Below are 18,863 nucleotides of genomic sequence, written 5' to 3' on the forward strand. Positions count from 1 at the left end.
CATTTCATGTCCAGGTTGTCTTGTTTGCACCTGTGTTTTCTCTTTGTATTTAGTCAGTCTCATCACAGAAAATCATCTGCAAAGCACAGCACAAGCGTCCCAGCATGTACTGGCGCATGTGATCTACCTTCATACAACTAATAGAAACAAAGCCTACAGCAGCGTTAAGTTCAACCACACAATGAATGAAAACATGGTAGAAAAGTTGATTCTATGCCTATCCAAGTGCAAGCAACTTCATGACACAAGTTTTATGGCATAGAAGTTCAAGGCATAAAGGGACCTCTGTAGGAAAGCAGTGTTGCGGTAACATATTTCTAGTGAATTGGGCATGTCATGTTTTTTAAACACACTCATAAAAATTAGTCATTGGATGAACTCAATTGATTGATGCAGTTTTCCACGTAATACATTTATTTTGGTTCAACCAAATCTGTATACATCATGACAATTTAATTAAATTGAGTCAGTAGAACACAATTTTAAACACATTTAAAGGAAAAAAATTACATTAATAAGATGTGAAAGGTTTTGGTTGGTTCAACTCAATACAATGTCATTCATTTGAGCTAGATTTTCTTCGAATTGAAATGATTATTTAAGTTCAACTAAATCATAATTTTAATTACCAGAAAACTAATTTAATTATTAAAATAATGACAAATAATTTGTTTTTTCAACTCAGTTTATTCACTGAATAAACGCAGAAACAGAATATTTGTGAATAAACATACATGTCACATGGTCAAATTATCCTTAACAAAATCAAGTGCTCACAAAAAAGTGCCTTACATTTGAAATGAATATCAAATCTGAATAGCACACACCTTTGTATTACTAGGCAAGACTGAAAACAACTGGAATTTGTAAATCTGATTTCACGTAAGAATCATTGTATATATATTTATAGTGACACTTGCAGTTAGGTTTCAGCAAATTCACAGTGATAACCTACTAAACATTGCATTCACACCATATTATGCCAGTCACTGAACATTTTAAACAACCCAAAAATACTTAATTACAATATATAATGTATATATATTATAAAGGTTTCATTAAGAACATTTTGTGTTACCAAAGGGGAGGTATTTAATAAAAATAAAAAAAACCTTTCAACTTTACTTCTCTAAACCAATTACATTCAAACTTTTACAAGCTTATAAGAACAGGAACACAACTTTAAAACACTGGAAGACACCAAACTTGTCAACATTTGTTTTGTCTCTTTGAAAATCCCAAAAGCAATTAAAAAGAAGATGCTGGTTATAACCATTAAACTTTTTTTGAGCTAAATTCCCACAGTCCTTTTATCTATCGATAGTAGTATAGATTAAAGGTTACATCACTCACAACAGAACAGCAGACAAAAATAGACAACTTGCATTTTTCAAAAAAAAAGAAAGGAAAAAAAAAAAAGGTCACAGTTTGAACAAAAGAGATAAAAAGGCCAAAATCAACTTTTGTGCTGGGGTCTTGTTTGCCTAAGCAAACATCTTCAATTTCATTTGCTGCATCTTTGTACTGAGCCTTTGTCCATCCAGATTCATTAAATCTTCTGACAAAACTCGAAAGTGTACTTGAGGTCATTTGGATAGCTCAGATCAAGTGCATAAATCAGTCCAAAGAGGACGATGAATGCCATGATGACACTACCGAGGTTGTTCATAACTGTAGTACCTTCAATGACAACTCCAACATCCTCTGGCTCCTGAACGCCTTCTCTTCTGATGGTGTAAATACCCATGACAGTTGCTGCAGTGGATCTCAGCCGTTCATCCTCAGTGGAGGAGGTCTGAAAAACAGGATGTTTCAGGTTAAGGGCTCTGTCACTTGGAAGGGGAATATTATGCAAAACTCAGATTTGTCTCCTTTTGTGCTGAAATATGGGTCTCTACTGCCTCTATAAACACTCCAAACATGAAAAAACCCATCAATCTATTTTCTATCAATAGTTTGGGTTAGGTATTATGTACCTCCCCTTGGGAGGGGCTTGAATAGAGGAGCAGCTCCTCAAGTGTCTATAGGTGTAGGTGCGTGTGTGTGTTGTGTGTGTGTGTGTGTGTGTGTGTGTGCTGGGTCAATTTCCTTATTTCATGACAATTGGGAACCTATTGAAACAGTTTGTTTAGGCACATTATTCCGGAAACCAGAAGATTGCTGCCAGTGACACTAGTCAGTGTCTCGATGCAATCTGCTGGGTTCCTTATATAGAAGACTTTTACTAATTGGCATAATTAACTGAACTTCATTGGAGTGTTTACTTTATGAAGTGCCTTGAGATGACTGTTGTTGTGATATACCGCTATATAAATAAACTGAATTTAAACACTGACAGAAAATGGATGAATGTTTTCTTCACATTTACCGTGTTTATAGAGGCAGTAGACATGGCAGCACCAAAAAAATGAACAATTGAATTTTGCTGAATCTGTCCCCTTAAAAGGTGCTCTCCAGTACAAGTTTCAACAATGACTATTAAGAATAATACATATTCACAATTATATTGTCTTATTTGAATATATGAGCATTTTGCGTGCAATGAACCTAACTCAAATTGAAGCTAGAAAATAAAGTGTGATAAGCGTACCAGATACTCCTTGAACAGTAGGTCTGGATCTTCATTAAAGTAGATCACCAGCTTTTAAGAGTATGCTCCCTCTTTATGTCGATTCATCACACTAATGCAAGGGTGAAAAAAAAGGGTGAAAAAAATGTAATTCATTGATTGCATTTAATTGATGGGTTTATCATTAGTACTGACCAAACTACTGATCGCCATGATATCCTGATCTTTTGGCCCTTGCTCCTTTGCTCCCCTCAAAATCTGCATCAGCTTGTCTGTTAAATTGTCCAGCTGAGCCAAGAACTTCGCCTGAAGGGGTTTTGTAGTGATCCGCAGGAACTCTGCATTCACCTGGAAATAAAACATACATAAATATAGTAAACTAGAAGTTTAATTACATTTCCGGTAGCTTTACTTTGTGGTCAATCGCTACTGCGAAGATATACTCCAAAATCATGTCCAGAACTCGAAACGGAAAGATTGCTTTAAGTTACAAGAGGAGAAGGTGGGAACACTCACCACTGTTGGGTCATAAAAATCTAATGGTCAATTTTGACGTTTAAAGAGTTTAGATCGATCAGTTGTTTACATCACTCAACACAAGCAGAACTGCATTACTGCATGCAGAAGACATTTAAACAGGCAAATTCAAACTACAGGTGAACAACAGTCAAACCAGATGTTCCCCCATTATGTCAATATCAGCTAGTCAAGTACACACCTACACAGCATGTTAACAAACCATGAAAAAAGCCACACAAAAAAATGAACGATTGCTGGTAAGGGTTTCTCTACATTAGTATTTATGAAGGGTGTGTTGTGACTTACCTTCAAAATTACAGTGGTCCCTCGCTATAACGCAGTTCACCTTTCACCTCGCTGTTTCGCAGATTTTTAGTGCAAGTTTGCATGCCTTTTTTTTTTTTTACATCACATTGTGTCCTGCGTCCTGATCGCTGCAGACAATCTCCTCCATGACGTCTCTCCTGTACAGTACAGAATCGCTGCATCGATTGCTAGCAGTGTGACTCTGAAGTGCAGTACTGTATGTCCACGATGTCCACGCGTCAAAAAATAAAACTGGCTACTTGATTTCACCATCGCTGGTTATTTTTAGAACATAACACCCGCGATAAACGAGGGACAGCTGAGAAATATAACATTTGAATCCCTTTTCTCTTTTGCCCTGAGGTGCAGGGGGAAAATATCGACAAGTCGATGAACATCATTTACAGATATATTGGGTAAATGCCCAAGACATCTATAGAAATGTAAATCGCAGCTTGATTCAGTCATTTGCTTAACTTGTTTTGGACCGTAAACAAGGCGCGAATAAGACACAGGAAACAAAGGTCCCCACAGGAGTTTCCGCACCGGAAGTAGCATATGCTAACGTGCACATAGTCAATAGCATTGCCATACATTCAGCTCATAAAGAAATACACAATTGGATATATGAAAAAAATAATATATTACCTTACCTGAAGGTGTAGTTTTATCCAAAAAGTACAGAGAGGCCAAGAGCCAGCTGCATTCATTTAGGTGATCCTGAAAGAGCGCAAATTTTCGAAGAGGGCGGACCGTTGTGTAACTCAATAACTTTGTGTTCTTGTAACAAAGACTGCTTTAAGAGAAAATAATTTAGGTTCACCACACGAATAATAATTGCAGTAACGCTGGAGTGCTACATTTGCGTTGAGTGAGATTAAAAAAAGTGTTTAAGCTTAAAGAGGGGCTTGAATTTTTTTCTTTGAGTTTACAAATGCGCAAGTGCAAAAATGTACTCCCCTCAAATCCGTGTACTTTTCGGTATTTGAAGTTTTGTTTCAGAAACCAAAACGAAAAAACGATATTTAAAAGAATTTTCATTTTTTTAATTTTTGATAAAGAATAAAATGGGCGAAAATAACTTGTTTTTTCATTCGGTGGTAACAAATAGCCGTCATACACTTAAAATTAGACGTGCTTTTTTGGATTTCTTCGTGATTCAAATAATGAAAGTATACTAGCGCAAAAACAAAAAATAGACGCATTTTCAATGTCTGAAACGGGAAGTACTTCTTCTGCGCGTTTTTTTATGGCGCGCGCACACCGTCCCCACACAAGAGATCGACGGCCTTAAAGTTACACTGGAATAAACAGAGGATGGACCATTACGTTGTTTTTAGGAAAACTAAGAGAGTGACACTCCGGGACGAAGACATGACTGCAGAAAAACTGGGTCGCATCTTTCAGGTAGATATGTAAACTTCGCAAACTTTGCTTTCAGCAGTTTTTTTATGAACGTTATTGTTCTTCCTTACTGCGGAACGGCTAACGTTAACATTTGGTGATTTCATGTAGGCCTACTTTTACTAATACTATGTCTAGCCGTCTTCATTGTGCTAATATGTGAATTGTGCACATGTGCTAATGTGTAAATAGTTATTCATTGACTTTTACCGGCTACTAGCTAATAAGTAAGCCTTTAGAGCCTATTAACCGTGTGCACAGGAGTAACACGTTAGCAGAGCAACGTGATTTACGGAAACTTTTCTTAAACAGGTATCCGCGCATACTCTGTACATCACGGATGATTCAAACGTGGCTATGTTCCCCGGTGCGGTCTCTGGTGTTTTCAGCGCATTAGACCTTACACCCAGAGGTCACTATGAAGTCCACGGAGAAGACATGGAGTCAATTCCAACAGCAGGTTCCAGCGGGCAGCGTTTTGCATTTATGCGAGCACCAGCTGTGGCAGCGTCTGCACCTTCACGTTCACAGCAGGCTACTTCAAGTTCCCCTATGTCCTCCAAACATTTCAGAGGTAGGATGAGTCTGTGTTCTTGAATATTAAATTACAGAACAGGCAAAATAAAAAGAAACATAAGGTGCATGGATAGTTGAATTGTTAAGAATAGCAAAGCTGTTTTAGTACAATTTGCCTATAGCAATCACTGAATGGATTTGTGGCCTGCTGTCTTTTACAAGATATGTAAAATTATTATGTTTGTTTTACAGATCAGTGTACTTTGCAGATGTAGTTGGTGGGAGGTTGATTCCAATAGAATGGTGGTTGTACGATTCCTGGAGTCTGAGGCTACGCTTCAAGGGATAGTAGGAAAAGTGCAAGATGCCATTGGTAATTACAACCCAATAATTTTGACAGATGCACAGGGCAATGCAATTCTGGAGTCGGAGGGCACAACAGGTGAGCCATAATATTACAGCTAAAGCCCATATCTTATGGAGAGACATGTCTTACCAGACTCTTTGTAATATTTATTGGGTAATATGGTATTGGCTTCTAAACAGGTTTCTTTGGTTTTGTTTTTCATCTGTAGGGTCACAGTACTGGAGACAAAATGCACGAAAAATTCTTGCTGTGCCTGAACAAGACTTTAATTGCCTCCAGGGAACAAAGAGGAAGAAACTGAGGTATGTGAATAAATATGTATATACTATAGGATGAACATCAATATAGAAGAATTAATTTGATTTAAATCCTATAATAGCAGTAAGACATCACTACATAAATCATCATCTATCAGTAAGTGATGTGATGTTTCTTTAAGCCAGTAAGTAGCTTTGACATCTGATTATCCATTTTTATTTGTAGCAGCCGTAAAGATGATGACAGTGCCAGTTTGGGAGAAGTGAGTGACAAAATAGAAGAGTTGGTGTTGGCATCTCAAAGTCTGCCAGCTGTCACAGCAGCAATCAAAGAGCTCACTGATCTTGCAGTTGCCCAGAAAGTCACAACCCCCAAGCTGCAGACACTCAAGGAGGGATTTAGCTGCGTGGTTTGTATGAGTATGTTCAAATGTTGCTTAGTAAATACATTACATCTACACTAACATTTTAATTACAATTAAAACAATGTCAAACCACATTCAATCATTACTTTGGACAAACATTTTTTTACCAAACATAGGCTCTTTATTCAGCAGTGTCCATTTAAATACTTAGGCACAGACAATCAAGATGCAGGTCTACTGTAACATAACATTCAAAAGTTTACATGCACATTTAATTTGGGTTCTCCTTGCAATCTTGACTATGAAAGTATAGCTTTTCAAATTGATTACAATGTCAGTATGGGTGACGGTACACTGTTCACAGTAATGTAAAACTAAAAAGTTCACATTTAAAATGGGACTGTAGTTGCATATATTGAATCAAGTACCTGTAACTTTTTCATTTTTCTTGCTTGCTAATTGAGAAAATGTACTGATTTTGCCCCTCATCAATTATAGACAAAATATAGACAGGGACTTTCTCAGAACAGCGTGAACAAGAGTAATTACAGAATAACCAAAATATTCTGCATGCTGTCTGTAAATTTATGTCAAGACTGACTTTGAACCTATAGTTTGAACTAAATTCAACATAAATGGATAACAGTCTCACTTATCTGATTTACTTTTGCAGACATCATTGAGGATCCAGTGTTCTCACTGTGCTGCAGAAGCATTATTGGCTGCAAGACATGTGTGGAACAGTGGCAAGAGACATCACAGCACTGTGCAAAATGCAGGGAGAGTAACAACGGAGTTCTACAAATTACTGGTCTAACAGCTGCATTTTCTGTATTGAAATCTTTTTTTGCAGAGGAGTAATGTAGTGTGTACACACAAATGTTTACAGTCAGTTGATTTTTTTTTTTGTCTGTTCTGTACAGTTTACAGATGCAGTGGTTCATACATTTCTCTGAGTTATGTTTATGAGACAGAGCAGAGCTTCTTTGTATGGCATAAAGTCACCATTTACGGCTCTAAAAAACAAATGTGAAATATCAGGATATTTTTCTGCAAAATGACTCTCTGTTCTAAGTTTGTCCTGTTCGGTTGTGAAGGGATCAACTCCAAAAGTCGAATATTCTTTGAGTGCAGATCCCAAGTGCTGCCTGTAAAGGTCTGCTGCTTCAAGTGCATTTGGCAAGAGCTCTGGAGAAATTCTTCTTTTACACCCATGTTCTGCAAAGTGATTTGGTATGCCTTTTCCTGTAAAAAATAGAGGAGGTGTTTAAATGTTCATTATCAGGGTTGTAAGCAATCTGACTTTTTTTTTTTTTTTTTTTTACCTGGGATTCTATGAGCATTCCATGATTCTACCACACTTGCAAGACCAATGTTACACAGCTGACAGGTTAGATTGGACACACAGTATCGCACAAGGTTATCCTCCATATCTATCTCCTCCTGGTCCATCAGCTGGAGTAGGGCAGTTTTTAGTGGGTAGTTGACACGGTTGTTGATTTCAGGCCAAATCCTTTCAACTGTGTGGTTCTAAAAGAGTTAAAAGAAACATGTCTTAAATGTACGTAGTAGTACACGTAATAGTATAAGAATTTCAGCTGATGTTAATGGTACTTAAATCTTACTCTTGTGGATGAGGTCTGTAAATAAGGCAGTCTCTCCTGATTGAAGCGATGATGTGACAGCATCTCTTGCATGAACAGTGTTAAATAAAATTCCTTTCCATGGTCTACTCGCACCTGGTCCCACATACCATAGGTGATCACTGCAGGTCTGGTACAGGAAAAATAAAGAACATTTATTAACTATTTTGCTTTAAGACCAGCAAAGGTGTTATTATTTTGAATGTATTCATTCATGTTTTTTTTGGGTAATATTTTAGTTGTAGTAGGACAACATATATTTCTTAAGTTTCTTTGCAATGTCACTGTCATGCTCAGACTTTAGATGTATGTCAGAACAATTGAAAGATATGTGGAAATCCAAGAACCTTGTTCCATTCATAAATGAACACTGATTAATTGCAATAAAGTAGTTAAATGATTCATGTGCAATTCCATTTTATTTATTTTTACATTAATAGAAAATGTTGATCAAAATGTTTGGTAAGTTCTTAATATATTATATTCAGGAACATAACCAGACCCATCTGTTGCATGTCTAATTTAAATTCAAATATTGTAAATTTGGGTGCAGCTCATGTCCAATATGACTAACATGTCCATCAAAACACTTAAGATGAAATAAATGGTTTGAGAGGTTGTATTACCTGAAAACATATTCATAGATGCTCAAGTTGTTTTTGATTGGCATTGTGGAATGACTCACAATCTTTTTACTGAATCCATCTACAGCTAAAACATGGGTGACTCCAAACATTACAAGTTTCTCGTTTTGGTCCAGGTGAACCTTGTGCCCCATGCATTCAGCATGGTACGGTGTGGGATTAAGATTCCGAGCTCCCTTACAAAAAAATCACAAAAATAAATGACAGCTGACTGGATAAAGGCAGATTTGATCATACGTTTGAGGAAGAGTCAAGTAACTGTTAAAGCAGGGCGTACATCTGTTAAACAGAATTAGGCCCTACCATTACATGATGTATATCACAAATATGACAAAGAACATTGGAATACAGTTCTAGTGGAAGATTAAATAACATAGGCTACCTGGCGTCTTGCTTCATGATAAGGTTGATGCACCTCTCTTAAAATTGACCCAATTCGTCCCTCTGCAGCATGTACCCCTTTTGTGGACAGATAGCCCTTCATCATTTTGCGGCCATATGTTGGGCCCACCTGTTTAAAATAAAAGATCATGCTACTACTAGAACAACAAATGTAAAGTAGCTTATTCTGAAAGCAAATGTGTAAAGCTAAAGTATTGTGCTAATTAACTGTACAAATACCAGTGAGAGACATCTTTAAAATAACTAACGTTACCCACCACCCGCAAGACGCTAAAACGCGCGGGCGCGCGCACACAGTCTAGACTAACCCCCTTACAACCCAGTTAAGACAACCATACACAGTCATAAGGTGAAGGAAGAAAGTACCTTACCTCATTTATAGCTTGTGTCACCTCAAGCTCCAACCGTGTGTCCGAGAGTCGACAGCTAGTGATTTGCTCAGCACAAAACTTTCTAACATTTCTCGCAGAAAATCCTCTCACTTCCCCGTGTTCATATGACAGACGCTCTGATATAATTTCCGATGACAGGCCTTGTTTTGCCATCTCCATGATCACGTCTGAGTATTTTTCCAACGTCATGATGTCCACACTACAGTGTTTGCCATAAGTTTGCGCATCACTTGTACAGGTTGTTGACCTACTAAAACTTCCGGTTCAGACAAAATAAATAAAGGGCCCTTTCTCGTTCTTTTTTCTTGGGTTTTTCGTTTCTGATGTGCGAAAGGACAAAATGAAAAAAACAATTGTTTTACGTTTTTCATTTTAGCTTTTTAAGTTGAGAATTAAATAAGTGTCTCATTTTCTTTTTTAAATTATACTTTCTGAAACGAAACTTCAAATACCGAAAAGTACACGGATCCCCCTACCCCCAGTGCCCCAACAAACTCATTCATTTTGTGTTCAGAATCAGCCTCTGCTGGTTTAGAATAACTTTAGGTTTACACAAAGAAAATCAAATTAATTTGGTATTTTTTAATTACATTTCTGAACAACTAACAAAATTTGTATGTGTTCTTTGAAAGAAGGACCTGAATCTGTTTTTTGAGTGTAGTGAAATAAATTGTTGTATTTAGATGGGTATATGTGTACACTGTAAAATCTAATATTGTGTTTAATTAAAAATATTAAATAGGCTGAACTCAATTTTTATCAATTTGTTATTAGAACTCAATTTAAATAAGTTACCAGTACTTTTTATGCAAAAACGCTGATAAACTCCATTTATCTGAGTTGTCTTAACTTAGAAAAACTAAGTAAGCTGGAAGTTTTGCTTCTCAGTGCGGAAGGATGAAAGATGTGTTTTGAAAATGCCACGTGACTACCGTCCTCCTCCCTCTCGGATCAGTCCGCATGTTCACGGTGCATTTTTTATGGAATATGTTGAGCAAACCTGGAGAAGCGTCAGCTCAAGATATTATTGTTGTCATTGCTGTGGATCTTTACCTGATACACTGAGTTGGTGAGTAAATGTTTACTCTTATTCAAACTGATTTTGTGGCTTCTCTTAGTTTAGCACCAGGTTTAAAATCTTGCTAGCTAGTTAGTGTTAGCCTAGCGTTGCTGCTGCCGCTGGGCTCATGTTACTTAAAAATTAACACCACAGCCTTAAAAACCTTACATAAAACTATGTGGTGAAATTTTCTGTTGATTGTTTGAAATAAATAAGTGAGATAAGAGCCCAGACAAAATTCTTCGGGAGGTGTAGCCGTTAGGGGTGGGGTAGGTGTGGGATGTGGGGGGTGGATAACAGAGCTCTCCGAAAACGTGGAAGCACTTTTGCAAATATGTGATATTTTGATAAATTAAGTAGATATTTGAGCATTACATAGCTACATTGTCGCCTGAAAATATCTTAAAAGGTTATTTTGTGACCCAGAAAGGGTAGTCTGGGGAAAAGGAGGATCGCATTTGTCGGCCACGGTTGTCGGAGCCTGTGTACTTGTAAGCGCGGCAATGGCGGAGGAGCGCCGCTGAAAAACTTATTACTTTTTCTGGGTTACAAAATAAACTTTTAAGATATTTTCAGGCGACAATATAGCTGTGTAATGCTCAAATATCTGCTCGATTTATCAAGACATCACATATTTGCAAAAATGCTCCGACGTTTTCGGAGACGTCTATTTTTTCATGCTTTGTGGCAGCTTTAGAACATCTGTGGCATCTATTAATGTCAAATCTAGCCTTTATACAACATAAGCAAACTCTATGTTACAATGATTGCACAGCCATTAAGGATCAAATCAGTTTCTGAAAAATGTTCTGTTTTTTCTCCCTCTGCTGGCTTCTTACTGTCTTTGAGGCTCCGGACCAGCACTCCTGCTGTTGGACAGAAGACATCAGTAAGTGTTTTGGTTTTCCAATATATTAGCAACTGTCAGTGACACTTATATTAATCAGGCTGAACTTTAATCATACTTTAGATCAGCCTGTTTTACTTATTGTTTTATTTGTGCTTTGGTTTGGGGAAGTTTTTTCTTTACTGATCTTTTCCTGTCTTCTGTTATTAGACTTGAGATATGACTGCACTATGCTGTTGCTGGTGACCACAGTTAATTCTACAAGACATGCTGTGTAGGTAAACAAACAACAACAGTTTGGTCTGCATTTCTTGAAAGATCACATCCCTCAAACTTAGTTTAGAGGGTCTACACTGTATATAGTGAAGTCTGCAAGTTTTCTAACAGCAAAATCTGTTTTGTGCCCAAAATCATTTTGCACATCATTAGAATGAAAGCCCTTTTTTTTAAAATGATGCTTTCATGACATTATTGTGTGTCGGGTGGTGGTCAGGGCTATCCAGACTGACAATTTGGGATATTGAATGTCACCTCTCCGGTGGGGAGGGAGCCTGAGATCGTCTAAATTGGAGTCTGTTCTATACCAAATGCAGAAAAAAATGTTTTAAGAAAGCAATTAAGTTCATGTTCCAAAAAGTATGATTGTTTGCTTGCAGGACAACAGGAGAGATGAGTCCTCCGTCACAGGTGGTGTGGTCAGTGAAGATGGTCACCTGCAGGTTCAAGCTCATTACATCTCCAACCCACATCCACTGCCACTGTACTTAAGGGAAGTTAAAGACTTTCTTCTGCACCTACATTTGGATCACCTCGATCCATGACAGTCATTCAGGCAGTAATGCCTGGACTGGAAACAAGCATCCTTAAAATAATACAACATTCCAGCTGCTGTGTTGCAATGGAAAACAAATGTGTTGTTTAAATTAGAGACTGCACTTGTGACAGAACAATAAATATTTTATTTTGATTATATAAGTAAGTACAAAACAAACTGTGGTAGACCTAAACTTAGTTTCAGAATAATTACATCTGAGACTTTGTTTCATTGTAAGATTATAACAGTGATGGCAATATAATTGTTTGTTGTTCAGCAGAACAGTGTCCAGTATGTTGGCTGTTATACTTTGTTGTGTTTGAAAATAAAAGTTGGAAAAAAATTTTTAACATCATTACAAAAATTGTTGTTAATTATTTTTAATCATATTCAGGTTACCACAATTGTTTTTTCATTTAGTTGAACTTAACATGTTTGTCAGTAGGTAAACAATTAGTATTGTACAGTCAGAAATATCAAGTTATTGTTAATACTGCAGACTTGCAATGTATAAGTTGTCCTAACAGTCATCTTAAGTAAGCTTTACTTAGTTTTTTTGAGGCAACGAATTTCCATAATGTTTTTGAGTTCTGGGAACTAACACGGCTGTACAGTGTACTCAAAATGAGTAAGCTGCCCTAACTTGGTCATCTTACGTAAACTTGGTCCAATTTTTTTGAGTTCTGGGAACAAATGAGCTTGTACAGAGTACTCAAAGTAAATAAGTTGTCCTAACTTAGTCATTTTTAGCTAAGCTTTACTCAATTTTTTTGAGGCAACGAGTTTCCATAATTTTTTTGAGTTCTGGGAACTAATTAGATTTTACAGTGTAGTTTCTCTTTATTCATTGAATACCTTGTTTTGTTTTCTGAAATAATATTAACATTAACATTATTTCTAACCTCTAATCTAGTGATTTACACTACCCTTTTTAAACACTAGAAATATACAGTGCACCATTGTCCGCTGGTTTTGCTGACATGTAATGTAGATGAACAGAATCAAGTTTTGGAGAATATTAACATTATATTAAATACACTTGTTGTCAGCTCCAAAATAATGTAAATGTCACGAGAGAGCTGTAAGGTACAGATTGGACCCAAAACAGATTCAACTCAGAAACTCCACGTACGTGGCAAGATTTATTTACAACAAGTGACACGGTAGAACACGCTCATGACAGGTACAGTGACTAAACAGGTAAGTGAAAACAATGACCGTGGGCAAAATCTACACAAGTGAACTAGTGGCTGGGGACCTACATACAAGGGCAAGGGTAAACACACACTACTGTGGGCAATGATAAATCTAAATGCACTTGGACTGACGTGACAGTTAAATATTACAAAAATGACGTTTATTTCTGAAATATGAACGAACGTTATAACTATGAGGAGAGCTGAGATGCTAGAACTAGGTACGTGGGCTAAGTACTGTGAGTAGAGCTGTGGGTGAATATGAGCATGAGAATGGGGTCCCAGAATCCGGTTTTGCCACTCCAACAACAGGGTAGGAGACTTAACACAGAGCCAGGAGAAGACTGAAGAGTTGGTATCCAAGGGAGAGTAATTTGAGCTTACTTTGTTGGCAGGTATAGGTTTGCGAGAGGGGGAGGCGAGGCCCAGATGAGCATGTGAATGAGGTAGTCCAGAGAGGTTCCGACGAAGAGACAGGCAGATGAGACTAAGTGGGAAATACCAGAGCTGTGGTGGAACAGGAGCAACCAGTGATCGGGTTGGGGATAAATGCAGGCAAACTGAGATTATTTTCCGTGGACTTGACTGGAGATAGAGAAAACAAGATTGGTACAAATTTTACGAGAGCAAGAAATATGAATAAGAAATAAGAAATCTGATAAAGAATATTTGTCAACGCTGGTCTTAAATACTGCCATGTTAATCAGTCTACAGTGTGTAGTGATGGTAAATTTGATTCTTTTTACTGAATCGAGTTTTAATGAGTCACTCACCAAAGTGAATCGGGTTTTTTGAGTCATTTGATTCAGTGAGTCAGTTGACCAGAGAGTGTAAAAAAAATGTACATTTTCACTCAAACTTAATTTCGTTCTTTCTTTTCATGTGTATCCTACTGCTAAGATGAGTGATTCTAAAAGAAAACAACTATTTTATAGAGCAAAAAAAATTTCTAAAGGGAACATTTATTTTGTTTATTTTTATTTTATTAGTATTTTCCTTAAATGTGTCAAATATATATTTTCTCAACTAAATGTCCACTGAGCTGTGAGCCAGGGGGCGGTAATGCACCTTAACATTGGTTGCCAACCAAGAAGAAGAAGAAGAAGCTGTGAGCCAGGAGGGAGGGGGTGAGTGAGCGAGCGAGTGAGTGATTCATTCGTTCGCTCTATGATTCAGCACAGGAGGGAGGGGGTGAGCGAGTGATTCGTTCGCTCTATGATTCAGCACAGGAAAGGAGGGGGTGAGTAGCTCAAATATGCTGTTAGCAGAGCGATGCTACTGTGAACCGAGGAGCTATTGTCTTGATGTGAGCTTCTACTCCGGGTTTTTTCTTCCAGTTCAGAGCAGAAATGTTTTTGTTAAGATACTGGATGTTGTGTTTTTCTCCACAATTTTAATTATAAGCTAGATATATTGCTGTTAACAGCAACAGGGATGAGTCAGTGAGTCAGTTGGGCTTGTGAATCATGATTCATGAGTCAGTAAAGTGATTCTCGAGTATTGAATGATTCGTTCATGATTCACGCATCACTAACAGTGTGGCAAGGAATGACATTCTCCACCCAGAGGAGGAGACATGAAGCACAGCAGGAAAAACATTGCCGACCATGACAGTAATGTTTTAATCTTTGCACCAGGACATCATATGAAACTCAAACTACATGCATTCAAGTATGCATGAGAGATACATGTTTCAAAATGACAGGGAGCATCGAGAACACCTAGAGAGGGTGCAAAAAATGATGCACAGTCAGAGCACAGCAGCAAGCACAGCAGCAAGCACAACACAGATTTTGGGCCATTCGCTCTAGCTAGTGGTCATTGCAACGCTTGCATGTGTGTGTTGCGTCTGATTGGGCAGTGCATGCAAAATACTTCTGTACTCTGTACTGTTGTTTGACTCAGTTGCAAAGATAAATAAAACTCACAAAGACAGCTTGGTTATGGGCACCTTGACTTAGATCAGACTACCTCAACTCTATCCATTTGTTTCCTCCTGTTTATTTATGAGCTGTGAAAGGTCTGGAGCCTGATTGCTGTATTTTAGCATTACGCAGTTCTGTTATTCCAACTCAGTGTAATTGAGTTGGACAAACTTAATTAATTGATCACATATCAACTTATTTACTACAGCTGAGTGCAGTTTAATTTAATTCACTCCATCTAACCCATACAAATTACGTTATTCCAAGAAAAATACTTAATGCTAAAAGAAAGGCATTTACTAATGTGGAAATCCTTTCTAGGATTACCATGAAAACATTACCATGAGAGTAAACTCTGTTAATCAAAAAAGTTACCACATGTGATCGTGTATAGCAAAAAGTGTACTCACAGTCATCTATCTATACCATGCCTGTGATCACTTGACCAACCAGAGAGTTGCTTGACTACAAATGCAAGTTGTGACCTAAGGGGTTCAGCTGGACATGGGTAATAACTACATAAGTAAACCAAGCCTTGGCATTCTTAAAAAAGTGGGCTTAGGCACAGTTAAGTAAGATTTGGGCATGGAATTTATATAGTGTGACGGCTTGCTGTGCCCAAGTACAGATCCTCAATGATTCCTCAACAAAAGCTACTTCTGTTAAAAAAAAAAAAAGTGTAAGTAAATAACAAATTTGTTTTAAAAAGAAACAATTTCACAGTTTCTTCAATTGAGAAAAGAAATAGATAAAGTCATTCATTTTCAACAGCCTGTTATGTGTATAAGAGAGGCTGTGTCCTCCCATAATATGTATTAGTAAAGTCTGTGGCAGGCAATTTACTGCATATTGGGTTGAATTTATCAACAGAAACATGTCTTATTTTGCACATGTAGCTGTAAGAGTTGCTGCTAGCAGTGTTCAGATATCTGGCATGAGAGGGGGGTGACACCAAGACAAACATGCATGTTCTTTTACAAGGTGCCAAGTTACTTATGTCATTTTTTCCAGGTGTGCCCAAACAGAGCAACTCTTTTTGTTTGTTTGTTTTATGTCTCTCTGATATAGGTTCATTTAACAAACCAAACTGAAATGTCTGTCAAAATGTAGAAGTCCACTTCCTTAGCTATCTCAACTATGTTAGGGCTGGTGTTGGAGCCATTCATTCATTCATTCATTCATTCATTCATTCATTCATTTTGATCACATTTGAAATGTAATAATGTAATAAAAACTGATTGTTGCTTTCAGATATTAAAAACTATCCTTGGGTTCCAAACAACTGATCGGACATTACTGAAGGTCTGGAAACAAGCAAAAGAATTATTGAGGGAGTTCAAATAAATAATTACTAAAGTTGATTACTTTTTGTTGAATAAAATGTGATCATTTACACCATAGGAGGGAAAAAACAACAACAACAAACACAACAACAAAAAAAACACCATACTGTTGCTGACAAACACAGTTTCACTAAATTAAAAAAACCAATCAAAATCTTTTGTTCTAAATTTTGTATGAACTGAATTGAATAGTTAAGGTAAGCAAATATCTTGTGTTAAACCCACAAAATAGAATAATTCTCACTTCTGTCTCAGTCAAGGTGAATGGTGTTTCAAACATTTTGTCATAAAATGTTCAGAAAATATGCACCAATGTAAGGGAAGGCTATTACTGTTTTATATTTAAAAAAAAAAAAAAAAAAAAAAAAAAAGCACACTCAGTTCACAAGATTTTACTCAGATGTGTTAAACTTTTTGAAAATCTTAAAAAGCTTTTGTTTAATTTCTTTCGTTCTAAGACAGTACACAAACGGATTTACAAGACATGGACCGAGGACTGCACCAATTACTAAACCTTGGCGTTCCTCAAGAGTTAATACCACGCCAAACCTGGTGAAGATAATGCGCACAAACGCAGGACAGTAATGAACGATTACACAAATTAAGTGACTCACAAGAGTGCTCCCCATTTTCTTTTTTTCATTATTTGAAAGTAATTTCACATAAAGTAAGATTCCACAATATGAAAGACAAATGAAAACAAAAGTGAAAAATAAAATAAAAAACATTATAATGGCAGCTTCATCGAAATATTTCTCTGGGTCAACACAGGTTGTTCTTAACACAGCAGGAAAGTCACAGAAAGTGTACCTGAGCCTGGAGCTGCAGTGTGGGAGGGGGACAACTGTTGCAGGCATATAAAACACAAAACACCAGGCAACGAACCACACAATAAATGTAAGAATAAGAACACGCGTGTTTGTTAAATAACTGTGATACTGGAAAGGATAAATTATTGCAATGAATCTATCCAATGCCATAAATGCTAAAACAAATGACTCCATCAATGTTCCTAAAGCGAAAACACACATTTGAATTAAACACTCCACATAGGATACAGTATTAACACCTGCGAGTAGAACCCCAATCATTGTTGGATTGCAACTGGAGGTGTACATTATATCAACAACAGCAAGGTTGCAAATCAGAAGATACATTGGTTTATGTAATCTCTTGTCAGAAATAATTAACATGATATTTATCATATTGGCAAGAACAGCAAGAAGATACGTTATTAGTATAGCCACACCAACAGCAGTAGGTCTACTGAGTGTGTCAAAACCACCAATAATAAAGTGTGTTATATTGATTGAAGCATTCTGTGAAGACATATTGTTTTGAAGTTGAAGAAGAAGAAGGAAAAAACCAAAGCAAATATGGATAAAGTACGTGGTAAATCTTCTTCTTTATCAGATTTCACAAACACCTCTGAGCTCAGTCAAACACCTTTGCTTTTACTGGCCAATATTTAAACTTTTCATTTTAAGGCTTTGAAAGAACAGTAAGTTTTGATTGGACACCTCCCTCTTCCAATCAAATTAGACATAAGAATGTGAAATGTCTTTATTGCATCAGATATTGCAAAAAGATGATGTCATCCCCTAAATGGCAGGATAAAAGTTGAAAAGGTAGTGCTCACATGATTACAATAACCCAGTGGTTCCCAAACTTTTTGCTTTAGATGGGGAAACTGTTCATGAAGTACACTGAGAGAGAGAGAGAGAGAGAGAGAGAGAGCGCTGTGCAGGAAGTGTGATTTTATCGTGGTGGAAGCAAAACAGCCAAAGTAAGAAGGAAATAATGACGATGTTTATCAAATGCGAAGCGTAGTTTTGATCTTCTTTTGCTGCTGGTTCAGTGAATTTGGTCGGAGAGTGACAAAACCGGCAGCATCAGAAGCTATGAGATGTCTGCTTTCAGTAACGACGGCGTGTCTGTGTATGTGCCGTCGAGTGAGAAAGCCGACATCTCACAGATGCGTCTGATGCATCGGGTCCGTGCTTTCTGTTTACATCTTTGTGTGGAATCCGTTTACCTGCTCTCATTTGCTGTTTTAGCTGGTTGGTGGTTGATGAAATAGTTTTGTGAGCTTTAACCCGAGAACCTCGCGTTTCTGGCTAAATACAGTTATATTTAAAAATCGATTCAGGATTTAATAAATCGATAGGCACCTACTTGGCACCACCGTTGTGCAGGTGATGCCAAAGGCAAGATATGCTTTATCATATTTTCTAGTCTTTGGCTTGGAAGGAAGTTGGTTTGGAAGCATATTTGGTGATGCTTCATTTCTGCTT

At 37.2% G+C, this 18,863-nt stretch overlaps 3 protein-coding genes and 1 long non-coding RNA gene across 5 annotated transcripts; 2 read left to right on the forward strand and 2 right to left on the reverse strand.

Moving 5' to 3' along the window:
* Positions 1-4,661: 4,661 nt before the first annotated feature.
* Positions 4,662-5,148, forward strand: LOC112842197 (uncharacterized). Its single transcript, XR_003213915.1, has 2 exons — positions 4,662-4,801; positions 5,111-5,148. It is a non-coding gene; the product is annotated as an uncharacterized LOC112842197 (long non-coding RNA).
* Positions 5,149-5,612: 464 nt separating this feature from the next.
* LOC112842202 (uncharacterized) lies at positions 5,613-8,348 on the forward strand. 2 transcript variants are annotated; one of them, XM_025898515.1, is made up of 4 exons: positions 5,613-5,756; positions 5,890-5,983; positions 6,165-6,358; positions 6,977-8,348. In XM_025898515.1, exons 1-4 carry the CDS (start codon positions 5,615-5,617, stop codon positions 7,162-7,164), a joined length of 618 nt encoding a protein of 205 aa, XP_025754300.1. In that variant the 5' UTR covers positions 5,613-5,614; the 3' UTR covers positions 7,165-8,348. The 2 variants fall into 2 exon arrangements, with proteins under 2 accessions (XP_025754300.1, XP_025754301.1); XM_025898516.1 differs by having other exon boundaries at positions 6,165-6,348.
* On the reverse strand, positions 7,019-9,850 carry LOC109194656 (uncharacterized). Its single transcript, XM_019345408.2, has 6 exons — positions 9,364-9,850; positions 8,973-9,101; positions 8,573-8,766; positions 7,929-8,076; positions 7,629-7,833; positions 7,019-7,548 (listed from the first exon to the last, which is right to left on the reverse strand). The coding sequence occupies exons 1-6, from the start codon at positions 9,571-9,573 to the stop codon at positions 7,244-7,246; spliced, it is 1,191 nt and encodes a 396-aa protein (XP_019200953.1). The 5' UTR covers positions 9,574-9,850; the 3' UTR covers positions 7,019-7,243.
* A 7,111-nt stretch (positions 9,851-16,961) lies between these two features.
* On the reverse strand, positions 16,962-17,900 carry LOC109204964 (olfactory receptor 8-like). The gene has a single exon (XM_019367224.1). It carries the CDS (start codon positions 17,898-17,900, stop codon positions 16,962-16,964), a length of 939 nt encoding a protein of 312 aa, XP_019222769.1.
* Between the last annotated feature and the right edge of the window lie 963 nt (positions 17,901-18,863).

This window comes from Oreochromis niloticus, linkage group LG14 (genome assembly GCF_001858045.2).
Source record: "Oreochromis niloticus isolate F11D_XX linkage group LG14, O_niloticus_UMD_NMBU, whole genome shotgun sequence".
NCBI classification, from domain to species: domain Eukaryota; kingdom Metazoa; phylum Chordata; class Actinopteri; order Cichliformes; family Cichlidae; genus Oreochromis; species Oreochromis niloticus.

Coding starts and splice junctions, on each gene's coding strand:
- LOC112842202 (XM_025898515.1), top strand. CDS start 5,615: ATGGTGGTTGTACGATTCCTGGAGTCTGAGGCTACGCTTCAAGGGATA. Junction 5,757..5,889: donor GGAGTCGGAGGGCACAACAG/GTGAGCCATAAT, acceptor TTTCATCTGTAG/GGTCACAGTACTGGAGACAA. Junction 6,359..6,976: donor TAGCTGCGTGGTTTGTATGA/GTATGTTCAAAT, acceptor TTACTTTTGCAG/ACATCATTGAGGATCCAGTG.
- LOC109194656 (XM_019345408.2), bottom strand. CDS start 9,573: ATGACGTTGGAAAAATACTCAGACGTGATCATGGAGATGGCAAAACAA. Junction 8,767..8,972: donor ATCATGAAGCAAGACGCCAG/GTAGCCTATGTT, acceptor TTTTTTTGTAAG/GGAGCTCGGAATCTTAATCC. Junction 8,077..8,572: donor ATCTATGAATATGTTTTCAG/GTAATACAACCT, acceptor TTCCTGTACCAG/ACCTGCAGTGATCACCTATG.
- LOC109204964 (XM_019367224.1), bottom strand. CDS start 17,900: ATGTCTTCACAGAATGCTTCAATCAATATAACACACTTTATTATTGGT.